The sequence below is a fragment of the Rhinoderma darwinii genome, chromosome 4 (assembly GCF_050947455.1).
Source record: "Rhinoderma darwinii isolate aRhiDar2 chromosome 4, aRhiDar2.hap1, whole genome shotgun sequence".
In the NCBI taxonomy this organism is placed as follows: domain Eukaryota; kingdom Metazoa; phylum Chordata; class Amphibia; order Anura; family Rhinodermatidae; genus Rhinoderma; species Rhinoderma darwinii.
This window is the reverse complement of record NC_134690.1, coordinates 83,932,178-83,957,172: the sequence shown is the minus strand read 5'-3', so window position 1 is coordinate 83,957,172 and position 24,995 is coordinate 83,932,178. Positions and strand designations below refer to the sequence as shown.

The window sequence follows — 24,995 nt, the reverse complement described above, 5'->3', positions numbered from 1 at the left end:
TCTTGTTCCCACGTGGCGTTTACGCGACCGTTTGTAAAAAAAAAAAAAAAAAAAACGCTCCGTAAAAAAGTGCATGTCACTTCTTCAGCCGTTTTGGGAGCGTTTTTTCATTGTCTCAATAGAAAAACAGCTCCAGAAAATGCATCAATAAACGCTTGATGCTTTAAAAACGGCTGAAAATCAGAGGCGGTTTTCCCTTGAAAACCGCTCCGTATTTTACAGCTGTTTTTTAGTCTAGCGTGTGAACATACCTGAAGGGTTTCTACGAATTGCAATGATAGAACCGGACTACCGAGGAGACTGTAGTCAGATTCGACTTGTTAACCACAGGATTCTGTACATCAGTAGCAAATATACTCAACAATGAAAGAGGACTAAGGAGGCAAAATATGTAGTAATTACAGAGCGGTAGATCGTTATATTTTAAAGCTATTGGCCCCAACCTGTCTAAAGATGAACTCGTGCTTTAAAGTGGTCTATCATTTTATATTGAATTTTCAGCTTACCTTCAGCGACTGTCTCTTTGTCACATAGTTTTCGGAGTGCAACAATTTCTCATATTCACTGAAGAACTGAAACAAAATAATAAATAATATATACACACACACACATACATATATATATATATATATATATATATATATATATATATAAAAGCAACTTTCAAGATACAAATGTAAGCAGCAAGTGCCACTGAGATTGAGGGTATGTAGGCAAAGAAGAAAAGTCTATTGAATAAAAAAACAAAGAAGGAGGAAAAATAAACATTTAGGCGCCATGCACATGACCGTGCCCGTAATCACGCTCCGTGATTACAGGCACGGCCCGCCATGGACCATCATCCGCATTTGTGGACCGTGCCCTAATTATAAAGTATGGTCCATAAAATAAAATATGACATGACTATGTTTTACGGAAGGTTTTCTAAGGCCCGGACATCTTTTCGTAAATATACAGGAAGGGGTCAGTCGGCCATAGAAATGAACGGGTCCGTAATTACGGACAAAAGCTACGGTTGTGTGCATTGGCCCTTAATAGGATTAGAAAAGACAGCATGTAAAGTGTAAAAACCTTTAGTTTGCATCTTACCCGGTCATAATGCTGTTCCAGAAACTCGGCACTCAAGAGTTTATGTCTAGTCAATAAGTCCTGACAAAGAAAAATAGTGACGTGAATAAATAAGAGTAACTGGCCTAGATAACAACCAGGCCATTAAAAGCTATGTGAAAAATACGTCATTAGGACGGCAAAAGAGGTAGCCAAGACTCCACATCGCTAGCACCTAGTCTTTTAACGGTCCATTGACATTGCTCTTATATTTCAGCACTGAAGCAGAAGGGGCATTACAGTATATATTGTGAGAGGCTCTTGGACACCCCGAATAGATACACGGTAGAGGCATGGAGAAAAGTCAATTTACATTTACACAGTGATTTGCTCATCTTACAATAAAAATATTTAGCATGCCTTGCGATCGTGATTTTGATTGGCCTTGTGGACACAGCCGATTTTTGCAAATCTGACGTGTCACTTTATGTGGTAATAACTCCGGAATGCTTTTGCCTATCCAAGCGATTCTGAGATTGTTTTCTCGTGACATGCTGTACTTTATGATACTGAAAAAATTGTCGTTAAATTCAATATTTATTTGTAAGAAACGCTAAGAGAAAATTAGCAAAAATGTGCATTTTTCTAAATTTAAATGTATTTACGTGTAAAACAGATAGTAATACCACACAAAATACTTACTAGTTTATATTTCCCATATGTCTACTTTATGTTTGTGTCGTTTTTTGAACATTCTTTTATTTTTCTAGGGTGTTACAAGGTTTAGAACTTTAGAAGCAATTTCTCATATTTTCAAGAAAATTTCAAAAGCCTATTTTTTCAGGGACCAGTTCAGTTCTGAAGTGGCTTTGAAGGCCCTATATATATAAGAAAGTCCCCAGAAGTCACCCCATTTTGAAAACTGCACCCATCAAAGTATTCAAAACAGCATTCAGAAAGTGTTTTAACCCTTTAGGCGTTTCACAGGAATTCAAGCAAAGTAGAGGTGAAATTTACAAATTTCATTTTTTTTCTTCGAAAATTCATTTGTAATACATCTTTTCTGTACCACAGAAGGTTTTACCCACGAAATGCAACTTAATATTTATTGCCCAGATTCTGCAGTTTTTAGAAATATCCCACATGTGGCCCTAGTGTGCTAATGGACTGAAACACCGGCCTCAGAAGCAAAGGAGCAACTAGTGGTTTTTGGGGCCTCCTTTTTTTAGAATATATTTTAGGCACCATGTCAGGTTTGAATAGGTCTTGTGGTACCAAAACAGTAAAGACCCCCAAAAAGTGACCCCATTTTGGAAACTATACCCCCTCAAGAAAATGTATCTATGGGTATAGTTAGCATTTTGAACCCACAGTTTTTTTGCTACATTTATTTGAATTAGTATGTGAAGATGAAAATCTACTTTTTTTGTGAAAAAACTTAGAAATTGTAAATTTTTACAAGGAATAAAGTATAAAAAACACCCCAACATATGTAAAGCAATTTCTTCCGATTATAGCAATACCCCACATGTGGTAATAAACTGCTGTTTGGACCCACAGCAGGCCTCAGAAGAGAAGGAGCACCATTTGGATTTTGGATTTCTGATTTTGCTGGAATAGTTTTCAGTGCCGTGTCGCGTTTGCAATGCACTGGAGGGATGAAAACCGTGGAAACCCCCCAATAGTGACCCCATTTTGGAAGCTAAACCCCTCAAGGAATTTTTCTAGGGGTAAAGTTAGCATTTGGACCCCACAGTTATTTTGCTGAATTCATTGGAATTAGTCTGTAAAGGTAAAAATCTACTTTTTTTCTGTAAGAACTTAGACATTTTTAATTTTTACAAGGAATAAAGGAGAAAAAGCACCCCAACATTTGTAAAACAATTTCTCCTGATTACGTAAATACACCATATGTGGTAATAAACTGCTGTTTGGACCCACCCCGGGGCTTAGAAGGGAAGGAGCGCTATTTGGCTTTTGGAGCTGAAATTTAGCTGGAATAGTTTTTGGGTGTCATGTCGAATTTGCAAAGCCCCTGAGAGACCGAAACAGTGGAAGTCCCCCAAAAGTAACCCCATTTGGGAAACTTACACCACTTAATGAATCTATCTAGGGGTATAGTGAGCATTTAGGCCCCACACGTCTTTTGCAGAATTTATTAGAATTAGGGCGTGAAAATTAATATCAACATTATTTCCACTAAAATGTTGAATTTTTTCAATTTCACAAAGGAGAAAATGTACCCCAACATTTGTAAAGCAATTTCTCCCGAGTACGGCTATACCCCACATGTGGTCGTAAATGCTTTTTCATTACAAAAGTAATTAACCCTTTACGAACTGATTCATGTTTTTCTTTTTTCTTTTTAGTTTTTCCTCCCTGTTTTCCGAGAGCCACAACTTTTTTATTTTTCCGTCAATAGAGCGGTGTGAGGGCATATTTTTTGCGGGACGAGCTGTAGTTTTTATTGGTACCATTTTTTGGTACCTAAGACTTTTTATTACATTTTTTGGTAGAGCAAAGGTGACCAAAAAACTGAGATTTTGCAGTTTAAAATTCTTTATTTTTCACGGCGTTCACCGTGCGAGTTCAATAATGGTATATTGTAATAGCTTGGACTTTTATGGACGCAGCGATACCAATTTTGTGTATTTTTTTACATTACTTTAGAGAAAAATGTGAAAAGGGTTTATTTTTGGACTTTAAATATTTATTTAATTTTTTCCACTAATAATAACTATTTACTTTTGTTTTTACATATTTTATTAGTCCCCCTGGGAGACTTGAACCAGCGATCGTTAGATCACTGGTAGAATACACTGCAATACTAATGTATTGCAGTATAATGTCATTTTACAGGCTCCTGTAACAGCGTGAACGCTGTTTCTGTCCGTTAGTCCCGGGTATCAGATGTAATACACAGCTGACACCCGCAGCGTATGGCGCGGGCTCAGCGCGTGAGATACTCCATATATCACCCCCCACACCACGACATGCTATTAAGTCGTGGTGCGCGAAGGGTTTAATGCGCAGCGGATGGTGCAGAGTGAAAATTAAAATTTTCCACTGATGTGTCATTTTAGTGCACTATATGTTGTGCCCAGTTTGCGCCACAAATACCACATAAAATATTAACAGGGTTCTCCCGGGTATGGCGATGCCATATCGGTGGACGTAAACGGCTGTTTGGGCACGCTGTAGGGCTCGGAAAGGGACGGACGCCATTTGGCTTTTGGAGCGCATATTTTGCTTGGTAGTAGCTCTGGCGTTTTGCTGGTATTTCAGTTTATAATGTGGGGGCATATGTAGGCTGGGCAGAGTACATCAGGGGCATAATAAGAGGGTATAATAATGGGGTAAATAAATAATAATCCACAGATATGTGGCCAGTGTCGCACTTATAAATGGCACCCGATCCTATCTAAAGCTGTGTAAGGGCTTGTTTTTTGCGGGACGGGTTGTAGTTTGTATGGGTACTATTTCCGCGTACATGCGACTTTTTGATCACTTTTTATTGTATATTTTGGGAGGGGTGGTGACCAAAAAAATAGTGATTCTGGCATTGTTTTTCGTTTATTTTTTTTGCGGTGTTCACAGTGCGGCAAAAATAATATTACAGTTTTATAGTTGGGGTCGTTACGAATGCGGTGATACCAAATATGTGTAATATTTTTTTACGTATTCATTTGTTTCCCTATAATAAAAGACTTATTATAGGAAAAAAAAGCAGTTCTTGTTTATGTCACATATAACTTTTATTTTTACACTTTTTTTAAAACATTTTTATTCTTTTTTTTACTTTTTTCACGTGTCCCACTAGGGGACACTTAGACTTGCATCTCTGATCGCTGCTGGAATACATTACTTTACCTACGTAGTGTAATGCATTCCAACTGTCATTGTGATGTGACAGTCACACTGACAGGAAGCCTACTACGCCCACCCTCCGGGTGGTCCTCATAGGCTTCTGTACATGGCAACCCGGACGCCATTGTCTGGCGTCCGGTTGCCATGGGTACGATCGCCAGCCCCCGTGATTTCACGTGGGGGCTGCCGATCGGCGCTAAACACCTTAATTGTGGCGTTCAAAATCGAGCGCCGCAATTAAGGGGTTAACTGCCGATATCAGCGGCGATGGGCCGCTGATCGGCAACGGGGAATGCAGGGCAGACACCCTGCGCGGTGTAGCGCCGCACGGCGGTTAACTGTCAAAGCACAGACGTAACTGCACGTCAAGGTGCGCGAACTTACTGCTCACCTCGACGTACAGTTACTTCAAGGTGCGTTAAGGGGTTAAAAGTAGTTTTACACCATGTGTACTGTGCGGCGTAAATAACACTTGACCTTTATTCTATGGGTCGGTACGATTACGACGATACCACATATGTAGAGGTTTTTTATGTTTTACGACTTTTGCACAATAAAAACTCTTTTGAACTAAAATTATTTTTGTTTTTGCATCGTCGCTTTCCGAGAGCCGTAATTTTTTTATTTTTCCGACAATGTAGTGAAGTTTTGGCCTTGTTTTTTTGCGGGATGAGACGTAGTTTTGATTAGTACTGTTTTGAGGTACATGGGACTATTTGATTAACTTTTATTATGACTTATTTGGGGGGCAATGCAAAAATAATAGCAATTTCGGAATTGTTTTTTTGCGCTTTTTTTTTACGATTTTTACCTTGTGGTTTAAATTACATAGTTACAGTTACATAGCTACATAGTTACATAGTTACATAGTTACATAGTTACATAGTTACATAGTTCGTACGGTTGGAAAAAAAAAAGACACATGCCCATCAAGTTCAACCAACGGATGGGAAAAGGAATATTTCTACACATAGGAGCTAATATTTTTGGTTCTAGGAAATTATCTAACCCTTTTATAAAGCCATCTACTGTCCCTGCTGTGACCAGCTCCTGCGGTAGGCTATTCCATAGATTCACAGTTCTCACTGTAAAGAAGCCTTGTCGCCTCTGCAGCTTGAACCTTTTTTTCTCCAGACGGAGAGAGTGCCCCCTTGTTTTTTTGAGGGGGTTTTACATGGAAACAATTACATATTAACTTTATTATTTGTCATTACGGTCGTGGGGATACCATATATGTGTACTTTTATTTATTTTTTACTAAATGAAACCACTTTTTATGGGGAAAAAAAAATGGACTCACATTAGTTAGTTATTTTTTTCCATTTTGTATGTGTACATATATGGTGATGTCATTGTTACTTTATTGATGTACAAATTGTATTCAATAACTGTGCAATAAAAAGTTTAAAAAAATAAAAATAAAAAAAGCCAAACAACTTTGCCAGGATCAGTCCAGTTCCTGGAAGTCGGACCCCACTGATGAGAACATGATGGCATATACGAGTGATATGTCATTACTTTCTGGGAATGGGCATAGCCCTTTAGGTAAATACAAATAAAGAAATCTTACCTTAAACGTAGCGAAGGCATCAGAAGCAATATCAAACGTTGACATCTCTACATATCGGAAGAAGTCATAAAACTGCTCAGACCACAAAATAATCTTGGCAAGTGGCTCGTGCCTAATACACTCTCGCAGCATGATTCCACAATTCAAAGCAATTTCTGGAGACTCATACCTATCAATGACAAAATTTTAAAAAATAAAACACTATAAAAAAAAATAAAAAAAACTATAGCTGAGAACACACATACTGCAAGAAAACAGCCCTCAGTAATTGTAACACTGTTATTCCATGCTCTAAAAAGTTAAACCAAATCCAAGTTTATATTGTGATGTACACGGACTACATAGGTCATACCCTTTCAAAAGCATGAAGAGAATATTCTGCTGGGTGCATATATATTCCACTGTTGGGGTTCGCGTTCCAATCTGCCTTCGTAATATATTGTTGAAGATTTGAGCTACATCCTTCTTGCCCTGGAAAGAATACACCATAAGCTTTGGTTCAAGCAAAATCTGAAGTTGTAAGGGGCATTATGATCAAACAGTATATCTATTTTCCCAGTCAGACACATAGTCTTCCTACATTGCATGAGGACAATTTCTCAAGTTTAAGGGCCTGTTCACATCAGCGTTGGTTTCTGTTTGTCACCGTTGTTTAAAGGTTTCAGTTTTTTGGACGGAACCAATAGTGCTATCGATTCAGTCAAAACAAATGGAAACCTTACACAACAGAAGCATTACCATTGAAATCAATGGTAATGCAAACGGAACCTATGGTTTCCGTTGAGGAGTAGGCCCAACGGAACCCCTTAACGGAAACCTATGCTGATTTAAACACAGCCTAAGGCCTAATGCACACGACCGTAAAAACACCCGTTATTACGGGTCGTAATTACGACCCGTAATAACGGGCTCATAGACTTCTATTGGCCACGGGTACCTTCCCGTTTTTTTACGGGAAGGTGCCCGTGCCGTTGAAAAAGATAGAACATGTCCTATTTCAGGCCGTAATAACGGCACGGACAGTCCATAGAAGTCTATGGGGCTCCCGTAATAACGGGTGACTACGTGTGTGCACCCGTCATTACGGGAGCTTTGCTAGGCGACGTCGGTGAATAGTCACTGTCCAGAGTGCTGAAAGAGTTAACTGATCGGCAGTAACTCTTTCAGCACGCTGGACAGTGAATTCCAATCAGAATATAGAGCAACCTGTAAAAAAAAAAAAAAAAAAAAAAGACGTTCATACTTACCGAGAACTTCCTGCTTCCTCCAGTCCAGTCTCCCAGCCGTTGCCTTGGTGATGCGTCCCTGTCGACATCCGGCCCGACTTCCCTGGATGACGTTTCAGCCCATGTGACCGCTGCAGCCAATCACAGGCCAATCACAGGCTGCAGCGGTCACATGGACTGCCGCGTCATCCAGGGATGTCGGGCTGGATGTGAAGAGAGGGACGCGTCACCAAGACAACGGCCGGGTAAGTATGAATTTCTTTAACTTTTATTACAGAAAGGGCTGTCCCTGCTCTCTATCCTGCACTGATAGAGAGAAGGGGCTGCCGATTAGTGCAGTGTAATTTTGCAGCCAAAAACGTGCCCGTAAATACGGGTGAAATACGGGTGACACCGTGCCCGTATTTACAGGCACGGGCCCGTAAATACTGGTGCAAAACGGGTCGAATACGTGTGACACCGGACCCGTATTTACGCCAGTATTTACGGGTTGGAAAAAATACGGTCGTGTGCATGAGGCCTAAGGCCACATGCACACAAACGTATTTTTTCCCTCCCGCAAATACTGGCGTAAATACGGGTCCTTGGTCACAAGTATTCAACCCGTATTGCACCAGTATTTACGGACCCGTGCCCGTAAATACGGGTCCGGTGTCACCAGTATTTAAGAGCACGTTTTCGCTGCAAAATTGCACTGCACTAATCGACAGCCCCTTCTCTCTATCAGTGCAGGATAGAGAGAAGGGGCAGCCGTTTCCGGGGTAAAAGTAAAAGAAATTCATACTTACCCGGCCATTGCCTTGGTGACGCGTCCCTCTCGACATCCAGTCCGACCTCCCTGGATGACGCGGCAGTCCATGTGAACGCTGCAGCCTGTGATTGGCTGCAGCGGTCACATGGGCTGAAACGTCATTCCGGGAGGCCGGACTGGAGGAAGAAGTAGGGAGTTCTGGGTAAGTATGAGCATCTTTTTTTTTTTACAGGTTGATCTATATTGTGATCGGTAGTTTGTCCAGGGTGCTGAAACAGGTACTGCCGATGGTTTAACTCTTTCAGCACCCTGGACAGTGACTATTTACTCACGTCGCCTAGCAAAGCTCCCGTAATTACGGGAGCCCCATAGACTTCTATGAGCCTGCACGTGCCGTGATTAAGGCCTAAAATAGGACATGTTCTATATTTTTCAACGGCACGGGTACCTTCCCGTAAGCATACGGGGAGGTACCCGTGGCCAATAGAAGTCCATGGGCCCGTAAAAACGTGCCGTAATTACGGGCGTTTTTACGTTCGTGTGCATGGGGCCTAAGATAATGGTCTTCTCCAAAAACAATGCTACTACTTTGATTTGTAAGAATCCAAGTATTCTCTGGTACCTCGAAGTCTATGAGTTGGAGATCGGCCACTAACGTTCCAAGGAGACCACTGTTGTACAGCTCCTGAGCTAGCTGAGCCACGGCTTCAGTCTGAGGTTCCTTCTCATTTGTCCCATAAAGGATCTCCTTCATAGCCACCAAGTTTTTAGACACTTCTTCAGTTGCCTGGAAAAAAAGAAATGGGAATGATGCCACATTTAGCAGGACAGTCCCAAGTTAGAGGTCTAATAGCACAGTAAGGAGCATGATATAGCTCATCAATATGTAGACCATATTACACAAATTCATTCATCACTTTGGACATAGTGGTTACTTATACCCAGCACCACAAGTTTCACCTAAACGTCCCTTCTGCAGACAACGCATGCAGACTAAGACACACTTTTACACAAACGGGACAAATTCTTGAATGCGGAATTCCTGTGGATTAGGTTATAACAAGGACCTGTTAACAGTAGGATCAACATAACCTGAAGAAACTGTGTTAGTATTCCCAACGACACAATGTTACGACAACTCAAAACACAGAAATGGCAGCACAGCAGCTACTTACTAGAAAACCGTCATTGCACGATTCAGTGTTTGATATCCAAATGTTTGTCATCCTGGACCGAATGTTAGAGAAGGAACATGCTTGTATGTTGCCTCTGCATCTGTACTTGCTAAAGACTACAGACCGTAAGAAAACTGGAGCCCATCATTTTAATTGCATTACTAGCAAGCACCCTAATATAGGTTACCCAAATAATTCCCAGAGAGCAGTTATAGGGATTGTCTAAATGTCCTATTAAGGAGGCTCTGTCACCACATTATAAGTGCCCTGTCTCCTACATAAGAAGATTGGTGCTGTAATGTAGGTGACAGTAATGCTTTTTATTTTTAAAAAAACTATGTTTTCACCACTTTATTAGTGATTTTAGATTTATGCTAATGAGTTGCTTAATGCCCAAGTGGGCGTATTTTTACTTTAGACCAAGTGGGAGTTGTACAGGGGAGTGTATGACGCTGACCAATCAGCATCATGCACTCCTCTCCATTCATATACTCAGCGCATAGGGATCCTGCTAGATCCTTATGTGCTGTCTTATACTAACACATTAACAATACTCAAGTGTTTAGACAGTGAATAGACATTCCACGGGATGTCTATTCACAATCTCTGCACTTCGTTACTCTGTCTGTGGTAGTTACAGCAGAGGAAGCGTGATCTCGCTGTAAAATGACAGGTTACAACGAGATCTCTCTGTGCTCTGCTGTAACTACCATAGACACATTAATGAAGTGCAGAGATTGTGAATAGACATCCCGTGGAAGGTAACACTTCAGTATTGTTAATGTGTCAGTATAAGACAGCACATAAGGATCTAGCAGGATCCCTTTGCGCTGTGTAAATGAATGGAGAGGAGTGCATGATGCCAATTGGTCAGCGTCATACACTCCTCTGTAGAACACTCACTTGGTCTAAAGTAAAAACACACCCACTTGGGCATTAAGAAGCTAATTAGCATAAAGCTAAAATCGCTCCTAATTTGGTGAAAATAGATTGTTTTTCTAAATAAAAAGCACTGCTGTCACCTACATTACAGCGCCGATCTCCTTATGTTAGAGATAGGGCACTTATACTGCAGTTCTGTCCGTCTTCTGCTTCCCAAATGAGTTTCTTTTGGCTTTAGGCCACGCCACCTTCTTAGGATCCTTATTCCTGCTGCTAATGTGTAATTCATCGGAAGCATACGTGGAAAGGGAGATGTTTGAGCCAGACGAGGGACGGGTAAGAGAATTGGTTTGGAGGGCGGGGGAGCTGAATGTGTGAGGTAATAGCAGCTGTGAAATCAAACAGCACAAGAAAGCAATGTATAAAATGCGCAGATAAAGCCAGAAAAGCATCTTTAAAACTAAAATGTTACATGACAACACATTCCAACCGACTAGAAATAAAACACATGTCACACAAGACTTTCTGGAAGCCCATGGATCACATAGTCTTACAGAACATACAGAAGTCCATTACATTTTGTCCCCTCCATCTTATTATTAAAGAGGTTGTCCAGGATTAGAAAAAACATGGCAGCGTGCTTTCAAAAATAGTGCCACACCTGCCCACAGGCTGTGTCTGGTATTGCAGCTCAACCCAATTCACTTCAAATGGAGCGGAGCTGCAATACCAGGCACAACCCATGGACGGGTGTGGAACGGTTTTCTGGAAGAAAGTTGCCATGTGTTTTTTTGTTTTTTTTAAAATCCTGCATGACCCTATAAGTTGGCAGGGCTCAGCTTGCCTAGTCTCCATTGCAAGCCAAGTAGTGGATAAAGGTTTCTGCTGAAGTAAGCTTAAAGGGGTTACGTGAGGACCAAAAATTATTAGCAGTGTACTCATTGCAGTATGTGAGTACACTCGCTAATATAAATTCCGGACCCCCGTCGCACTTAGAGATTTTGATAGCTTTTATAGCGCTGGTGGGGCACCGGAAGTCTCTTTGCAGTCTTTCTTGATGACAACACGACTCTTCGTCATGTGACCGGCCCCGCTGTCCTCAATGTAGCAGTAGTACAGCGATTACATCGAGTACAGCGGGGCCGGTCACATGACGAAGCATCGTGTAGTCATCAAGAAAGACTTTGCAACTAGACTTCCGATCCCCTGGCAGCGCTATAAAAAATAAATAAATCTATGAAAATCTTCGGATCAGCGCAACATACTGCAGGGAGTACACCGCTTATCATTTTTGGTCCCCACATAATCCCTTTAACAGCAAGACCAGGTTTTACTCAGCTCTATTGTCAGACCTCACATGTGTTTTATTTCACAAAATGTTTATTTAAAAGTAGGCATTTTAAAGTGAAGAGGAATGAACAATACAGAATTGCTAGAAAAAACTATTTTATAGAGTCCCCACTAGGCCTTCTTAACAATTTTGTGCACGAATGAGAACGGAGAACTACAACTCCAGATGAATGCGGTTTCACCTATTCATAGAATTCTCCCCAGTGCAAAACATACCCGTTCTGACCATATAACTGGGATACAGCAAGTTGCTGAGCATTCTGGGAGTGAAATATTACATAGGAATTACAAGGTGTGTATAATTACAATGGGACATTGTGCAGGCTGGACAAGTCAGTCGCCTACTGACTACATAAAACAGATTGTGACAAAACAGGTTTATACTAACGAGGTGTGAATAATCTCGGTTACAATTAATGGATTCTGGAATTCGTAATGAATCACTTCCTGCGTTCTCACACCCTACCAAGCAGGAAGGTCCAAAAAGCAGAGCTGGAAGCTCGGGGACTCCGGCAACCTGGAAAAATAGTTCATACAACAACCCAAGGTTGAATTAAATATTGCAAAAAAAAAAAAAAAAAAGTCCTCCATGTCCTGCAATCACATTTGTGAGAAACATCATGGTTATTTCCCACATTGGATACATCACTATGACACTATAAAGCCACTATACTTCCTAAAAGTCTATCATTTGGAACTAGCTGGATACATATGTGACCATGTAAAGTGCTACGAAATGCCTCTAATGGTCGCCAATGCGGATAGGTGTCCAACGCCAACCAGATATTTAGAAATTAAAGGAGTTCTATGATTAAGGACATCTCCACTGTTGGCCACACAGTGATCCCAAAAAAATGGAATGCCCTTGAATGTATCCATGGTCACTCAGGGTCTAGTAATCAGAGAAGGGCGAGCCCCTGAGTGCACGCACAGTCCCCCTTCATTAAAGTCTAAAGATGGCTTTACAAGCTTAGATAATTCGTAGGTTTTGACAAGCTCTAGTGGACTACGATGGTCTCAGCATGTAAAGACTCACAGGCCACTACTATACAAATCTGTGTGTAAATACAACCGCTCAATGGTCTTGCAGTTAAAAAGGGTGTTGCCATTCAAAACTATCTATAGCTACCCTAAGGAAGATACACGGAAACAGCAGTGTGCTGAATATGTCATAAAGAGGAATTGGCCAGAAAACTCCTTTAAAGGGTCAAACCTTTAATCTGACACTTTAAAAATGTGTGTTGTCAGGTCCTATCGTGCAATGCTATTGGGTGGCAAATAAAGGAGTTACTGGCCTCCCACCATCAATGTACACTCCAGGAACCCGCTGGATTTTTGTGGTAGCATGCGATAACTTCCACTCCCACTCAAATCTTTGCAGAAGCTTCATAAAACCCAGCCTGACATATTGAAGTCATGGTGACCATACATAGATAAACTTGACCAATACCGCTGATTTCGGTAGGATAAGTCGACGATCGAATGACTATCGGCAAACGTTGAGGAAAAGAAGAAATTGGGCAATTGGAATTCAACATGCCTGGTACTTTGTTCTAACAGGAGATCAGCTGCTACAGACTCCACCATAAAAGCTTGCTCGGCCAAGCGTGTATGTTTATGGCGGCCGGTCAAACAAGTGCTCGGTCTACAGTTATTTCATGGGTAGATCATTTTTAGCACTTCTTACTTTCAATCAATGACATTACAATGATTTTTATTTTTTTTCTTGCTTCCCTTTTAGCGGCTGTGACACGGAGCAACACAAGCCATCAACAATGCAATAGAAGTCTGTTCTCTTCAGCCCTTTGGTGAGGCCTCATGCACACGAACGTATTTTTGTCCTCCCGTAAATACGGGTCCGGTGACACCAGTATTCCACCCGTATTTACGGGCACGTTTTCGATGCAAAATTGCACTGCAGTAATCGGCAGCCCCTTCTCTCTATCCGTGCAGGATAGAGAGAAGGGACAGCCCTTTCCGCAGTAAAAGTAATTCATACTTACCCGGCCGTTGCCTTGGTGACGCATCCCTCTCTTGACATCCAGTCCGACCTCCCTGGATGACGCGGCAGTCCATGTGACCGCTGCAGCCTGTGATTGGCTGCAGCGGTCACATGGGCTGAAACGTCATCCCGGGAGGCCGGACTGGAGGAAGAAGCAGGGAGTTCTGGGTAAGTATGAATTTCTGTTTTACAGGTTGATCTATATTGTGATCGGTAGTTACTGTTCAGGGTGCTGAAAGAGTTACTGCCGATCGTTTAACTCTTTCAGTAATTACGGGAACCGCATAGACTTCTATGGGCCTGCCCGTGCCGTAATTACGGCCTGAAATAGGACATGTTCTATATTTTTAACGGCACAGGCACCTTCCCGTAAGGATACGGGGAGGTACCCGTGGCCAATAGAAGTCTATGGGCCCATAATTACGGGCCGTAATTACGGGCGTTTTTTACGTTCATGTGCATGGGGCCGACTAAACACAACGATTTCTAGAACAGAAACATATAGCAGGTTGTTTAAAAAGGATTTCTAGTTAAGTAATACATTGTTCCCTTCCTGATGTTCGCATTTTGGCAGAGTACCCCGACAACATAGCATCCGGCAGCACAATCCCTGCCTGGTGTTCAGTAGTAAGCTTTAAGGCCTCGTGCACACTTCCGACACCGTTTTCACGGCCGTTTTTGGACGGATCCGTGCGGCCGTGTGCACGTTTCCGAGCGCCGAGCATGGTACTGTCCAGGGTGCTGAAACAGTTAATGGGCTGCACTGATCGCGGTAACTCTTTCAGCACCCTGGATAGTACCATGCTCGATCGGAAAATACAATTTTAATGTAATAAAAAAAATAAAGTTCATACTTACTTCCCTCCTGTCCGGCCTCCAGCGATGACGTTTCATCCATGTCGCCGCTGCAGCCAATCACAGGCTGCAGTGGCGGTCACGCATGTCAGGATGACGTCAGAAGGCCGGCCTCCAGGGATGACGCTTCATCCCACGTGACCCCATCTGCAGCCAATCACAGGCTGCAGCATCAGACAGGAAGGCTGGACTGGAGGAAGAAGACGGACTCGTCACCAAGACAACGACCGGGTACGTATGAACGGATTTTTATTCAGCAGCCTCTTTTCTCTATCAGTGATTGATAGAGACAAGTGGCTGCCAATTAGTGTAATATTTCTGTAATGTTTTTCTGCCCGCCCGGCCGTTGCTAGGCAACGGCTTCGTCACACACGGATGCCAGTTTTTTAGACGGCCCCATTGACTTGCATGGGCCTCACGGTCATGGAATCTCGGCCCAAAGTAGGACATGCTCTACTTTGGATCGGAACGGAGCAACGGGACCGTCAAAAAAACTGAAGTGTGCATGGCCCCATTGAAATGAATGGGTCAGTGTGCTAGCCGTCAGAAAAACGGCTAGCACCCTGAAGGAAAAACCTGAAGTGGGCATGGGGCCTAACACATGGCATCAAGTCAGTCTAACACAGCAGTGGTATCCAGTTTTAATCATGCAGCTCACATGGTATGGAGAAAAGCAACCGACGATAAACATCAAGCTTTTTGTTCGCTCGTACTAAATACCATGTACATTAAAATATAAGGTCTGTGCGAGGTACATTTATAATATTTCCATTGTCACATCGCATGTACCACTCAGTGGTCTAATCTCACACACAGCATGGTAAAGATTGGAGATTGAAAAGGGTGAGGAAAAAAGAAAAACTACATAAAATAACCACAACATCCCTCCTCTTGCACAATGTTGTACTTCACTCTTGTGTTACTAGCATACGTTATTTAAAAGCAGAAGCAAACTCTGTGTTGCAGTCCCACCGGCAATCTGTTCAGCCCCTTGCTGCTGCTGATTGTGAACATAAAAATCATAGCGGTGACAATTTGTCTATGATGGCGGGAGACAGAGCAGACATACAAGTACGGGTATGATGAAAAAAAATGTCAAAGTAACTAAACTTTTAAAAAGCTTTTGACAGGTCATAAAAGTTTTGATCGGTGGTGGGTTAAGCGCAAAGACCCCCACCAATCGCTAAAACAAAGCGGCAAAAGGTCTCCAGTAAGATCTGTGCTTCGTTTCTGAATGGCTTTTTTCAGCTTTCCTCAGAGCGGCGTACAGGCTCAATAGAAAGTCTACGAGTCTTCGCACCATTCGTTCACCCAAGCGCGTCTCCCGCTTCGTTTTAGCAAACGGTCTTTTGACATGTCAAAAAGTATTTTTCGAAAGTTTAGTTACCCTTAAAGTACATTGCAAACTTTACTATTTTGCAGTTGTTTTATATATAAAAAAACAAAAACAAAAAAAAAAAACGGATCTGTATAATAATGCTGAACCTTTAATCACGTGACTCCCGTCAGATTTTGATTAGACAATGCCGCGTTCATCCTTGCGCTGTGTAGGAGAAAAAAAAAAGTCCAGAGGGGCTGTGGACCTCCAACAAATTTCACAACCCTTTCCAGGAGTTCCAGCAGATGGACCCCCACTGATGACACACGGACAGCGAATTCTGGAGATATATCTTCAACGTTAACAGTCAGACAGAATCACTAAAGGCATTTAAATTGTAATTTGAAAAGTCTGAACGATAGGACGTGCCCAGCATGAGATTATGCCAAACTCTTTCTATTATAGTAGGTGTATTTTCTACATGATATAATAATAAAAGCTAGAAATGGCATGTAATAATTACAGTGGGGTCTGAAGGTAAGAATTTCCCTTTATAGACAAACTTATAAATACAATCTAATAATTAATGTTGTCTGTCCATTTTACAATTTGCACCTATTAAATCTATTGACTGTACAGAAAAAGACATCATAAAAGAAAATGTATCATATAGTAATAACCATATACCATTTATTACAGGACAGGAGAAATGTCAGTGTGCGCAATGAGCTCCTGACTAAGTGCGTTCATTACGTGGATTCGTGTGAACCACCATTCACATCAATGTTTACTTCTTAACTGAACTGAATAGTGGCCGGTATGTGCAGATATTCATGTAAACGGTGGTTTAGAGGACGTGATCACCACTGTAGAGCAGCCTCAGGCCAAACTTTCAGATTCTAATATACAGGGTGGGCCATTTATATGGATACACCTAGATAAAATGGGAATGGTTGGTGATATTAACTTCCTGTTTGTGGTACATTAGTATATGGGAGGGGGAAAACTTTTCAAGCTGGGTGTTGACCATGGTGGCCATTTAGAAGTCGGCCATTTTGTATCAAACTTTAGTTTTTTTTCAATGGGAAGAGGGTCATGTGACACATCAATCTGATCGAGAATTTCACAAGAAAAACAATGGTGTGCTTGGTTTTAACGTTACTTTATTCTTTCAGGAGTTATTTATGTCATTATGGGTGTCAGGTCCGAGCATTCCTAGATGAACAGTTTCCTGGAAAGTGGATTGGTCGTCGTGGGCCCCCTAGGTCTCCCGATCTGACCCCCTTAGACTTTTATCTTTGGGGTCATCTGAAGGCAATTGTCCATGCTGTGAAGATACGAGATGTGCAGCAACTGAAACTACGGATACTGGAAGCCTGTGCTAGCATTTCTTCTGCGGTGTTGCTATCAGTGTGTGAAGAGTGGGAGAAGAGGGTTGCATTGACAATCCAACACAATGGGCAGCACTTTGAACACATTTTATAAGTGGTCAGAAACTTGTAAATAACTCCTGAAAGAATAAAGTAACGTTAAAACCAAGCACACCATTGTTTTTCTTGTGAAATTCTCGATCAGTTTGATGTGTCACATGACCCTCTTCCCATTGAAAAAAAACTAAAGTTGGATACAAAATGGCCGACTTCAAAATGGCCGCCATGGTCAACACCCAGCTTGAAAAGTTTCCCCCCTCCCATATACTAATGTGCCACAAACAGGAAGTTAATATCACCAACCATTCCCATTTTATTTAGGTGTATCCATATAAATGGCCCACCCTGTACACTAAAGGGTCTTTTATACATTATTTTTGTTACATCTCCTTTAACAATCTGATACTTTGACAAACTGAACAATGTGAATTAGGGATAGCACAACAGAGAAAATTGAATACCTAAAAAGGAAAAAAAGGGATAAAATAGAAAAACCCACCATTCCATCACATACTACATTGAATCACTGCCTTTAAAACACATTTCAATATTTCTATGATGAATGAGTTTAAAACATGTGAGATTTATAATAGAATTGTACCTTCTCTGCTTTCTTGTCCGAGATGTCCTGCTTCTCCAGTACGGCGATGCTTTCCTTCAGGTTCTTCACTATGTCTGCAGGAGACTTGTGGGACTTCCCAAAGGGAAATGGCATGTTGGCTAGGATAACACGGCTTTACAGTCCCGTACCTCCTGCAGGTTAAAGATACTTAGATCAGCAGCTGCTCTGTATAAAAGACAAGGACATGCAGATACTTTAACAGGTTACATTCAGAAAATCCACTTTGAAATAGGCCAGTACTTTGTATCAAGTGCATAGTTAACCCTCCCATAGCAGGAGAGTATAGAGCAAGGTTGCACTGCCAAAGACGTATATTATGACTTAAAACCATTGCCGTCACTACGATATTAGGCATAAGGCTTAGGTCCTATTGTCACATTAAAAGATCAGAGTCTTTGCTTTCAAATGATACCGAGCTCTGGGTGTAATAGTCGGGGCACAGCACTCGATTGAAGTCAAGGAGCAGGATAAAAAGGTTTTCATCCTGTGTCTGCGTAGGGGAGAAGCGGGACGGTAGGAAGCTGCAAGTGAGAGCAAGAAGATCCCAGCCTGTTTTGGTCACCTGTACAGCCTTCCAATGACCCAGGAGTGTAACGTGTGAACGGTGCTTCATGTTATCAACCCCCTTTACTAAGGCCTTGTTCACACGGCGTGGATTTGCCACATTTGTGCTGTTTTATGGGCCAAAAAACTCATACTTTAACCTCCCCATTGACATCAGTGGGAAAACGCATTGTAGTGCATACGACGCATTTATTTTACGCTCGTGTGTTTAAAAAACTAGTAAAGAAAGCAGCGTCAGGTCAATTCTTGGCGCATAAAACGCGCCTAATTCCCATAGTCAATGGAAGTCCTAATTTCACGCCCAAAAAAACACAGCAAAAAAAAACAAAACAAAAAAGTAAAGACGCTTCAAAAATGCCTGTAGGTTAAAAAGCACTTTGCAAAAACGCTAGCGTTTTTGATGCTTTTATACTTTTTTTTTTTTTTGGACCGCCGTGTAAACGAGGCCCAAGGAGAAAGGATATGTTCTCTCTTTTACATAGAGGGGTCTTTTTTTGTCCACTAAAAAGAGTTGAGAAGATAAGCGGCTGCACCCAATCCTCATACTAGCTCCTTGTGAAAGGTGCAAACGAGCGCTGATCAATGAGCTGTCTTGTTGATCGGCGCTCATTTACACGGCCCATGTTGGGCTGTTTAGGAGGTCTCTTAGCCAACAACGTGACTGGGATGTTTAGCAGCATCTGGACCACAGATTTTTGGGCTCCTCAGTTTTAACCCCTTAATGACCGCCGATAAGCCTTTTCACGGCGGTCATTAATGGGCTTTATTCTACAGCGCCGCCATTCTACGGCGCTGCTGTAGAATAAAGTAAACAGAGCAGGGAGTTGTCAAATCTCCCTGCTCTCAGCTGCTAGAGGCAGCTGAGGGCTGGGGGCGTCCCTGCTCTGCCGGGTGAGATCGATATTAGTATCGATCTCACCCGTTTAACCCTTCAGATGCGGTGCTCAATAGCGTGCAACCGCATCTGAATGGTTTTGGAGAGAGGGAGGGAGCTCCCGCTCTCTCCCACCGACACCCGGCGATAAAATCGCCGAGTGTCTGTGTCTTCTATGGCAGCCGGGGGTCTAATAAAGGCCCCCAGGTCTGCCTGGAGCGAATGCCTGCTAGATCATGCCGCAGGCAAGACCTAGCAGATGCCTGTCCGTGTTAAACGGACAGGCAGTAATACACTGCAATACAAAAGTATTGCAGTGTATTATAATAGCGATCGGAGGATAGTGAAGTCCCCTAGTGGGACTAGTAAAAAAGTAAAAAGTTTAATAAAGTTAATTTTAAAAAAAAGTGAAAAAAAAAAATGAAAAATCCACTTTTTCCCCTTACAAAATGCTTTACTATTAAAAAAAAATACAATAAAGCAAAAAGGTTACACATATTTGGTATCGCCGCGTCCGTAACGACCCCGACTATAAAGCTGTTACATTATTTAACCCGCACTGTGAACGCCGTAAAAAATTAAATAGAAAACAATGGAAAAATTGCTGTTTTCTGTTAATCCTGACTTTAAAAAAATGTGATAAAAAGTGATCAAAAAGTTGCATCTACTCTCAAATGGTACCAATAAAAACTGCAAGTCGTCCCACAAAAAACAAGACCTTATACAGCTATGCCGCCGCAAAAATAAAAAAGTTACAGCTCTTCGAATGTGACAATGGAAAAATGTAAAAAATGGCTTGGACATTAGGGCCCAGAATTCAAGCAGGGGGAAGGGGTTAATGACTTAGTGAAGATTTGTGCATGTTGACATGGTCGTAAGTGTCATGTACGATCCCTGCAAATCGTGAACTTCTCTTTTTACAAAGTGCTGTGCATTTAAGGCCGGGTTTACACGAGCGTGTGCGCGTGCAAAAAACGCGACTTTTTGCACGCGCCAAAGGCACTTGACAGCTGCGTGTGTCAGCCCCGTATGATGCGCGGCTGCGTGATTTTCGCGCAGCCGCCATCATTATGACACTCCGTTTGGATGTTTGTAAACAGAAAAGCACGTGGTGCTTTTCTGTTTTGATTCATCCTTTTCACAGCTGTTGCGCGAATCACACTTGTCCCACGGAAGTGCTTCCGCGTGGCATGCGTGATATTCACGCACCCATTGACTTCAATGGGTGCGTGATGCGCGAAAAACGCTCAAAGAACGGACATGTCGTGACTTTTACGCAGCGGACCAACGCTGCGTAAAAATCGCGCAACTGTCTGCACGGCCCCATAGACGAATATAGGACCGTGCGACGTATATCCTGTTAGTCTGAATAAGCCCTCAGGCTCATGTTGACAGACTTTTAGCCACAACCTGTGGGTGGCATTTTAAAGAGGCTCTGTCACCAGATTTTGCAACCCCTATCTGCTATTGCAGCAGATAGGCGCTGCAATGTAGATTACAGTAACGTTTTTATTTTAAAAAAACGAGCATTTTTGGCCAAGTTATGACCATTTTTGTAGTTATGCAAATGAGGCTTGCAAAAGTCCAAGTGGGTGTGTTTAAAAGTAAAAGTCCAAGTGGGCGTGTATTATGTGCGTACATCGGGGCGTTTTTAATACTTTCACTAGCTGGGCGCTCTGAAGAGAAGTAACATCCTCTTCTCTTCAGAACGCCCAGCTTCTGACAGTGCAGATCTGTGACGTCACTCACAGGTCCTGCATCGTGACGGCCACATCGGCACCAGAGGCTACAGTTGATTCTGCAGCAGCATCAGCGTTTGCAGGTAAGTCGATCTTACCTGCAAACGCTGATGCTGCTGCAGAATCAACTGTAGCCTCTGGTGCCGATGTGGCCGATATGATGCAGGACCTGTGAGTGACGTCACAGATCTGCACTGTCAGAAGCTGGGCGTTCTGAAGAGAAGAGGATGTTACTTCTCTTCAGAGCGCCCAGCTAGTGAAAGTATTAAAAACGCCCCGATGTACGCACATAATACACGCCCACTTGGACTTTTACTTTTAAACACACCCACTTGGACTTTTGCAAGCCTCATTTGCATAACTACAAAAATGGTCATAACTTGGCCAAAAATGCTCGTTTTTTTAAAATAAAAACGTTACTGTAATCTACATTGCAGCGCCTATCTGCTGCAATAGCAGATAGGGGTTGCAAAATCTGGTGACAGAGCCTCTTTAACAATGTGCCAGGTGCCTACTTTCAGAAAACATGTATATGATATTTTTCACTTTGGAATTCAGGTTTATATATTAGTCAAAATGTTGCTATTACGAAGTGCCGTGAAACATTTTGATAAATGCAGCACAATTTGAGCAGTTTTTTTCTGACTCATATTAATGTGCGTCTTTACTACTAAACTATTGTTAACCGTGCCCAGATGATTCTAGCAGCTGCAAAAACAAGCCCTCGTTCACACACAGATGTTGTTTCCGATGAATTCTTTTCAGGACTGGAACCAAAAAGTATTAGGCCTAATTCAGACTTTCACACTGCCATATGGAGCTAAATACTGACAAAATTTTAATTTCTGCCTCCATTGACTTCTATGTGGAGAATATGACACTCAAACGGCACCCAATAGAATATGTTGCATATTGAGAAATGCGGAATGCGTGCAGAAACAGCAGGAAAAAAAAAATTTGGGGTGTACGAATAGTTACATAGAATAACTGACTTCATACAGAATCAAAATATGCAGGTGTGAATGTGGTCTAAGGGCTCATGTGCACAAGCACAAATCTTATAACCCATGACTCATGCCTTTGACTTGCACTCTATGTACAAAACCTAAGGCTGGGTTCTCAATGCGTTTAAATGCATTTTTTGGTATAAATCGTGGCAATGCTGCTTCATTTTGCTCTGAATTTTTAAAAATCGCAGCAAAATGCTGCAGATTTGCGGCCAAAACTGCATTTAAACTGTGATGCGAGAAACCAGCCTAAGGGTATGTCCACACGCTTACTAAAAAAGAAAGTCTGAAAATACAGAGCTGTTTTCAAGGGAAAACCGCTCCTGATTTTCAGCCATTTTTTAAGCAAACACGGGTTCTTCACGGCAGTTTTTGGAGCTGTTTTTCTAGTGTCAATGAAAAACTGCTCCAAAAACGGCATGCACTTCTTTTTCGTGGGCATTTATTTTTTTATTTTTTAACGCAGCCGTTTTCCAAACGGCCGCGTAAAAAAACGGCCCGTCGGAACAGAACGCCGTTTTTCACATTGAAATCAATGGCCAGATGTTTGGAGGTGTTCTGCCTCCGAACTTTCGGCCGTTTACGGCCCGAAAATAAGCAGTGTGAATAATCTCTTACAGTGACACAAAGTGCAGAGGTGAACATCCTAACAAGTCTTTAACCCCTTCACGACCAGCCCACGTAGATTAACGGGCTTCCGTGCTGGGCTTTTCTCCTGCAGCCCGTTAATTCACGTGGTGTCAGAACAGAGTGCACAGCGCTCTCCCTGTGCTCTGAATCTCTCAGCACACGCTGCTACTAGCAGCCTAAGTGCTGAGAGAAGACATCAGGACCGGATTGGTGTCGGTCCGGATGACGTGATCACCAAGATAAAGCTATTATGGTGTTCACAGCAAAGTTTGTTGCAGCAGCAAAGTTTGTTGCAGCAACAAACTTTCGTGCTGTTTGTTACTGTTTCTCCTCCCTCCCTGTCAGATCGTTCTGAGACAGTGAGAGAGAAGAAGCTGTGCCGAGCAGCTGCTGTGTGTCTCCTATAAAGACACACCTACTGTGAAAAACACACACAAATAACACCTCCACATAGTTTAGTGTAGGCAGCTAGCTATAGTTTAGGTAGATAGTACTCAGACTAGGACAATTAATTAGTTAATTAATAATCAATTAGGGCTTATAATGTGTGTGTATATATATATATATATATATATATATATATATATATATATATATACACATACACATATATATATCTGTCTCTCTCTCTATATATATATACACACACATCTATAAAATTATATAGATATATATTTATATACTGTGTGTGTGTGTATATATATATATATATATATATATATATATATATATATATACACACACACACACACACACACACACACACACACACAGACCCACACGTAATATATATTATATATAGACATATATTTGAAATTTGTTAATACTAAAAATTAATAATTAGGGATGTTATATATCTATATCATCATATAGATATATACGTACATGTAATATATACGTATACACACATATACTTATATAAATCTCTTCATATATTTTACACGTCTGTAAATTCTAAATACATTGATTCATTGTTAGGCTGTGTTCACACGGAATTTTTTGCAGGAGGAAAATTACTCCTGCAAAAACTGCTCCAGATGTTTTTTTGCACAGTGGTTTGCCAAAAACTCGTCAAAACACTCGAGGTGTTTTTTTTACCCTTCTGACTGATTGAAATGGGGTTTTGGAGGCGGAAACCGCCTCAAGATAGGTCATGTCGCTTCTTTTTACCGTGATGCGTTTTTTTTTGCTCATCCAACTCCCATTGAAATCAATGGGAGACATTTTCGGGCGGTTTTTGACGAGTTTTGCGGAGCGGTTTCCGCGCCGAAAAACTTGTAAAAAAAAACTCTGTGTGAACAGGGCCTTAGGGTTGTTCATAAATTTATTGATCAATGGATTAGTGGATTTTTTCTTTGTTACTTTTATTAAAACTGTTACAAAAAATAAGTTAAAAAAAAATACGTAAAAAATGGCACGCAAGTTATATACTACTTAAGAGGCATTTGCTCTCTTGGATTATGATAGTGAATGGGGTCACTTTTGGGGGGTTTCTGCTGTTTTGGTCCCTCGAGTGCGTTGCAAATGGGACATGGCACCGAAAACCATTATAGCAAAATTTGAGCTCCAAAACCCAAATGGCGCTCCTTCCCTTCTGAGGGCTGTAATGTGTTCAAATATAAGTTTATGACCACATATGGGGTATTGCCGTAATCAGGATAAATTTCTTTACAAATGTTGGGGTGCTTTTTCTCCTTTATTCCTTGCAAAAATTAAAAAATGTCTATGTTTCTTCAGAAGAAATGTAGATTTTCATTTTCACAGACTAACGCCAATAAATTCAGCAAAAAACCTGTGGGGTTAAAATGCTCACTACACAACTAGATAAATTCCTTGAGGGGTGTAGTTTCCAAAATGGGGTCACTTTTTGGGGGTTTCCACTGTTTAGGCACCACAAGACCTCTTCAAACCAGACATGGAGCCTAAAATATATTGTAATAAAACTAGGCCTCAAAATCCACCAGGTGCTCCTTTGCTTCTGAGGCCTGTGTTTCAGTCCATTAGCACACTAGGGCCACATGTGGGATATTTCTAAAAACTGCAGAATCTGGGCAATAAGTATTGAGTTGCGTTTCTCTGGTAAAAC

General features: G+C 41.6%; 1 protein-coding gene across 1 annotated transcript in view; it reads right to left on the bottom strand.

Annotated features, from left to right (window-relative positions):
• Positions 1-24,995, bottom strand: part of LOC142759277 (calcium-binding protein 39) — a 53,466-nt gene that overhangs the window by 5,670 nt on the left and 22,801 nt on the right. The window contains exons 2-7 of the mRNA XM_075861287.1: positions 18,075-18,226; positions 9,084-9,248; positions 6,837-6,955; positions 6,485-6,653; positions 1,090-1,149; positions 507-572 (exon numbers count right to left, since the gene is read on the bottom strand). Of these exons, the coding sequence (XP_075717402.1) occupies positions 507-572; positions 1,090-1,149; positions 6,485-6,653; positions 6,837-6,955; positions 9,084-9,248; positions 18,075-18,188 (693 nt within the window). The 5' untranslated portion in view covers positions 18,189-18,226. The remainder of the gene's footprint in view (positions 1-506; positions 573-1,089; positions 1,150-6,484; positions 6,654-6,836; positions 6,956-9,083; positions 9,249-18,074; positions 18,227-24,995) is intronic.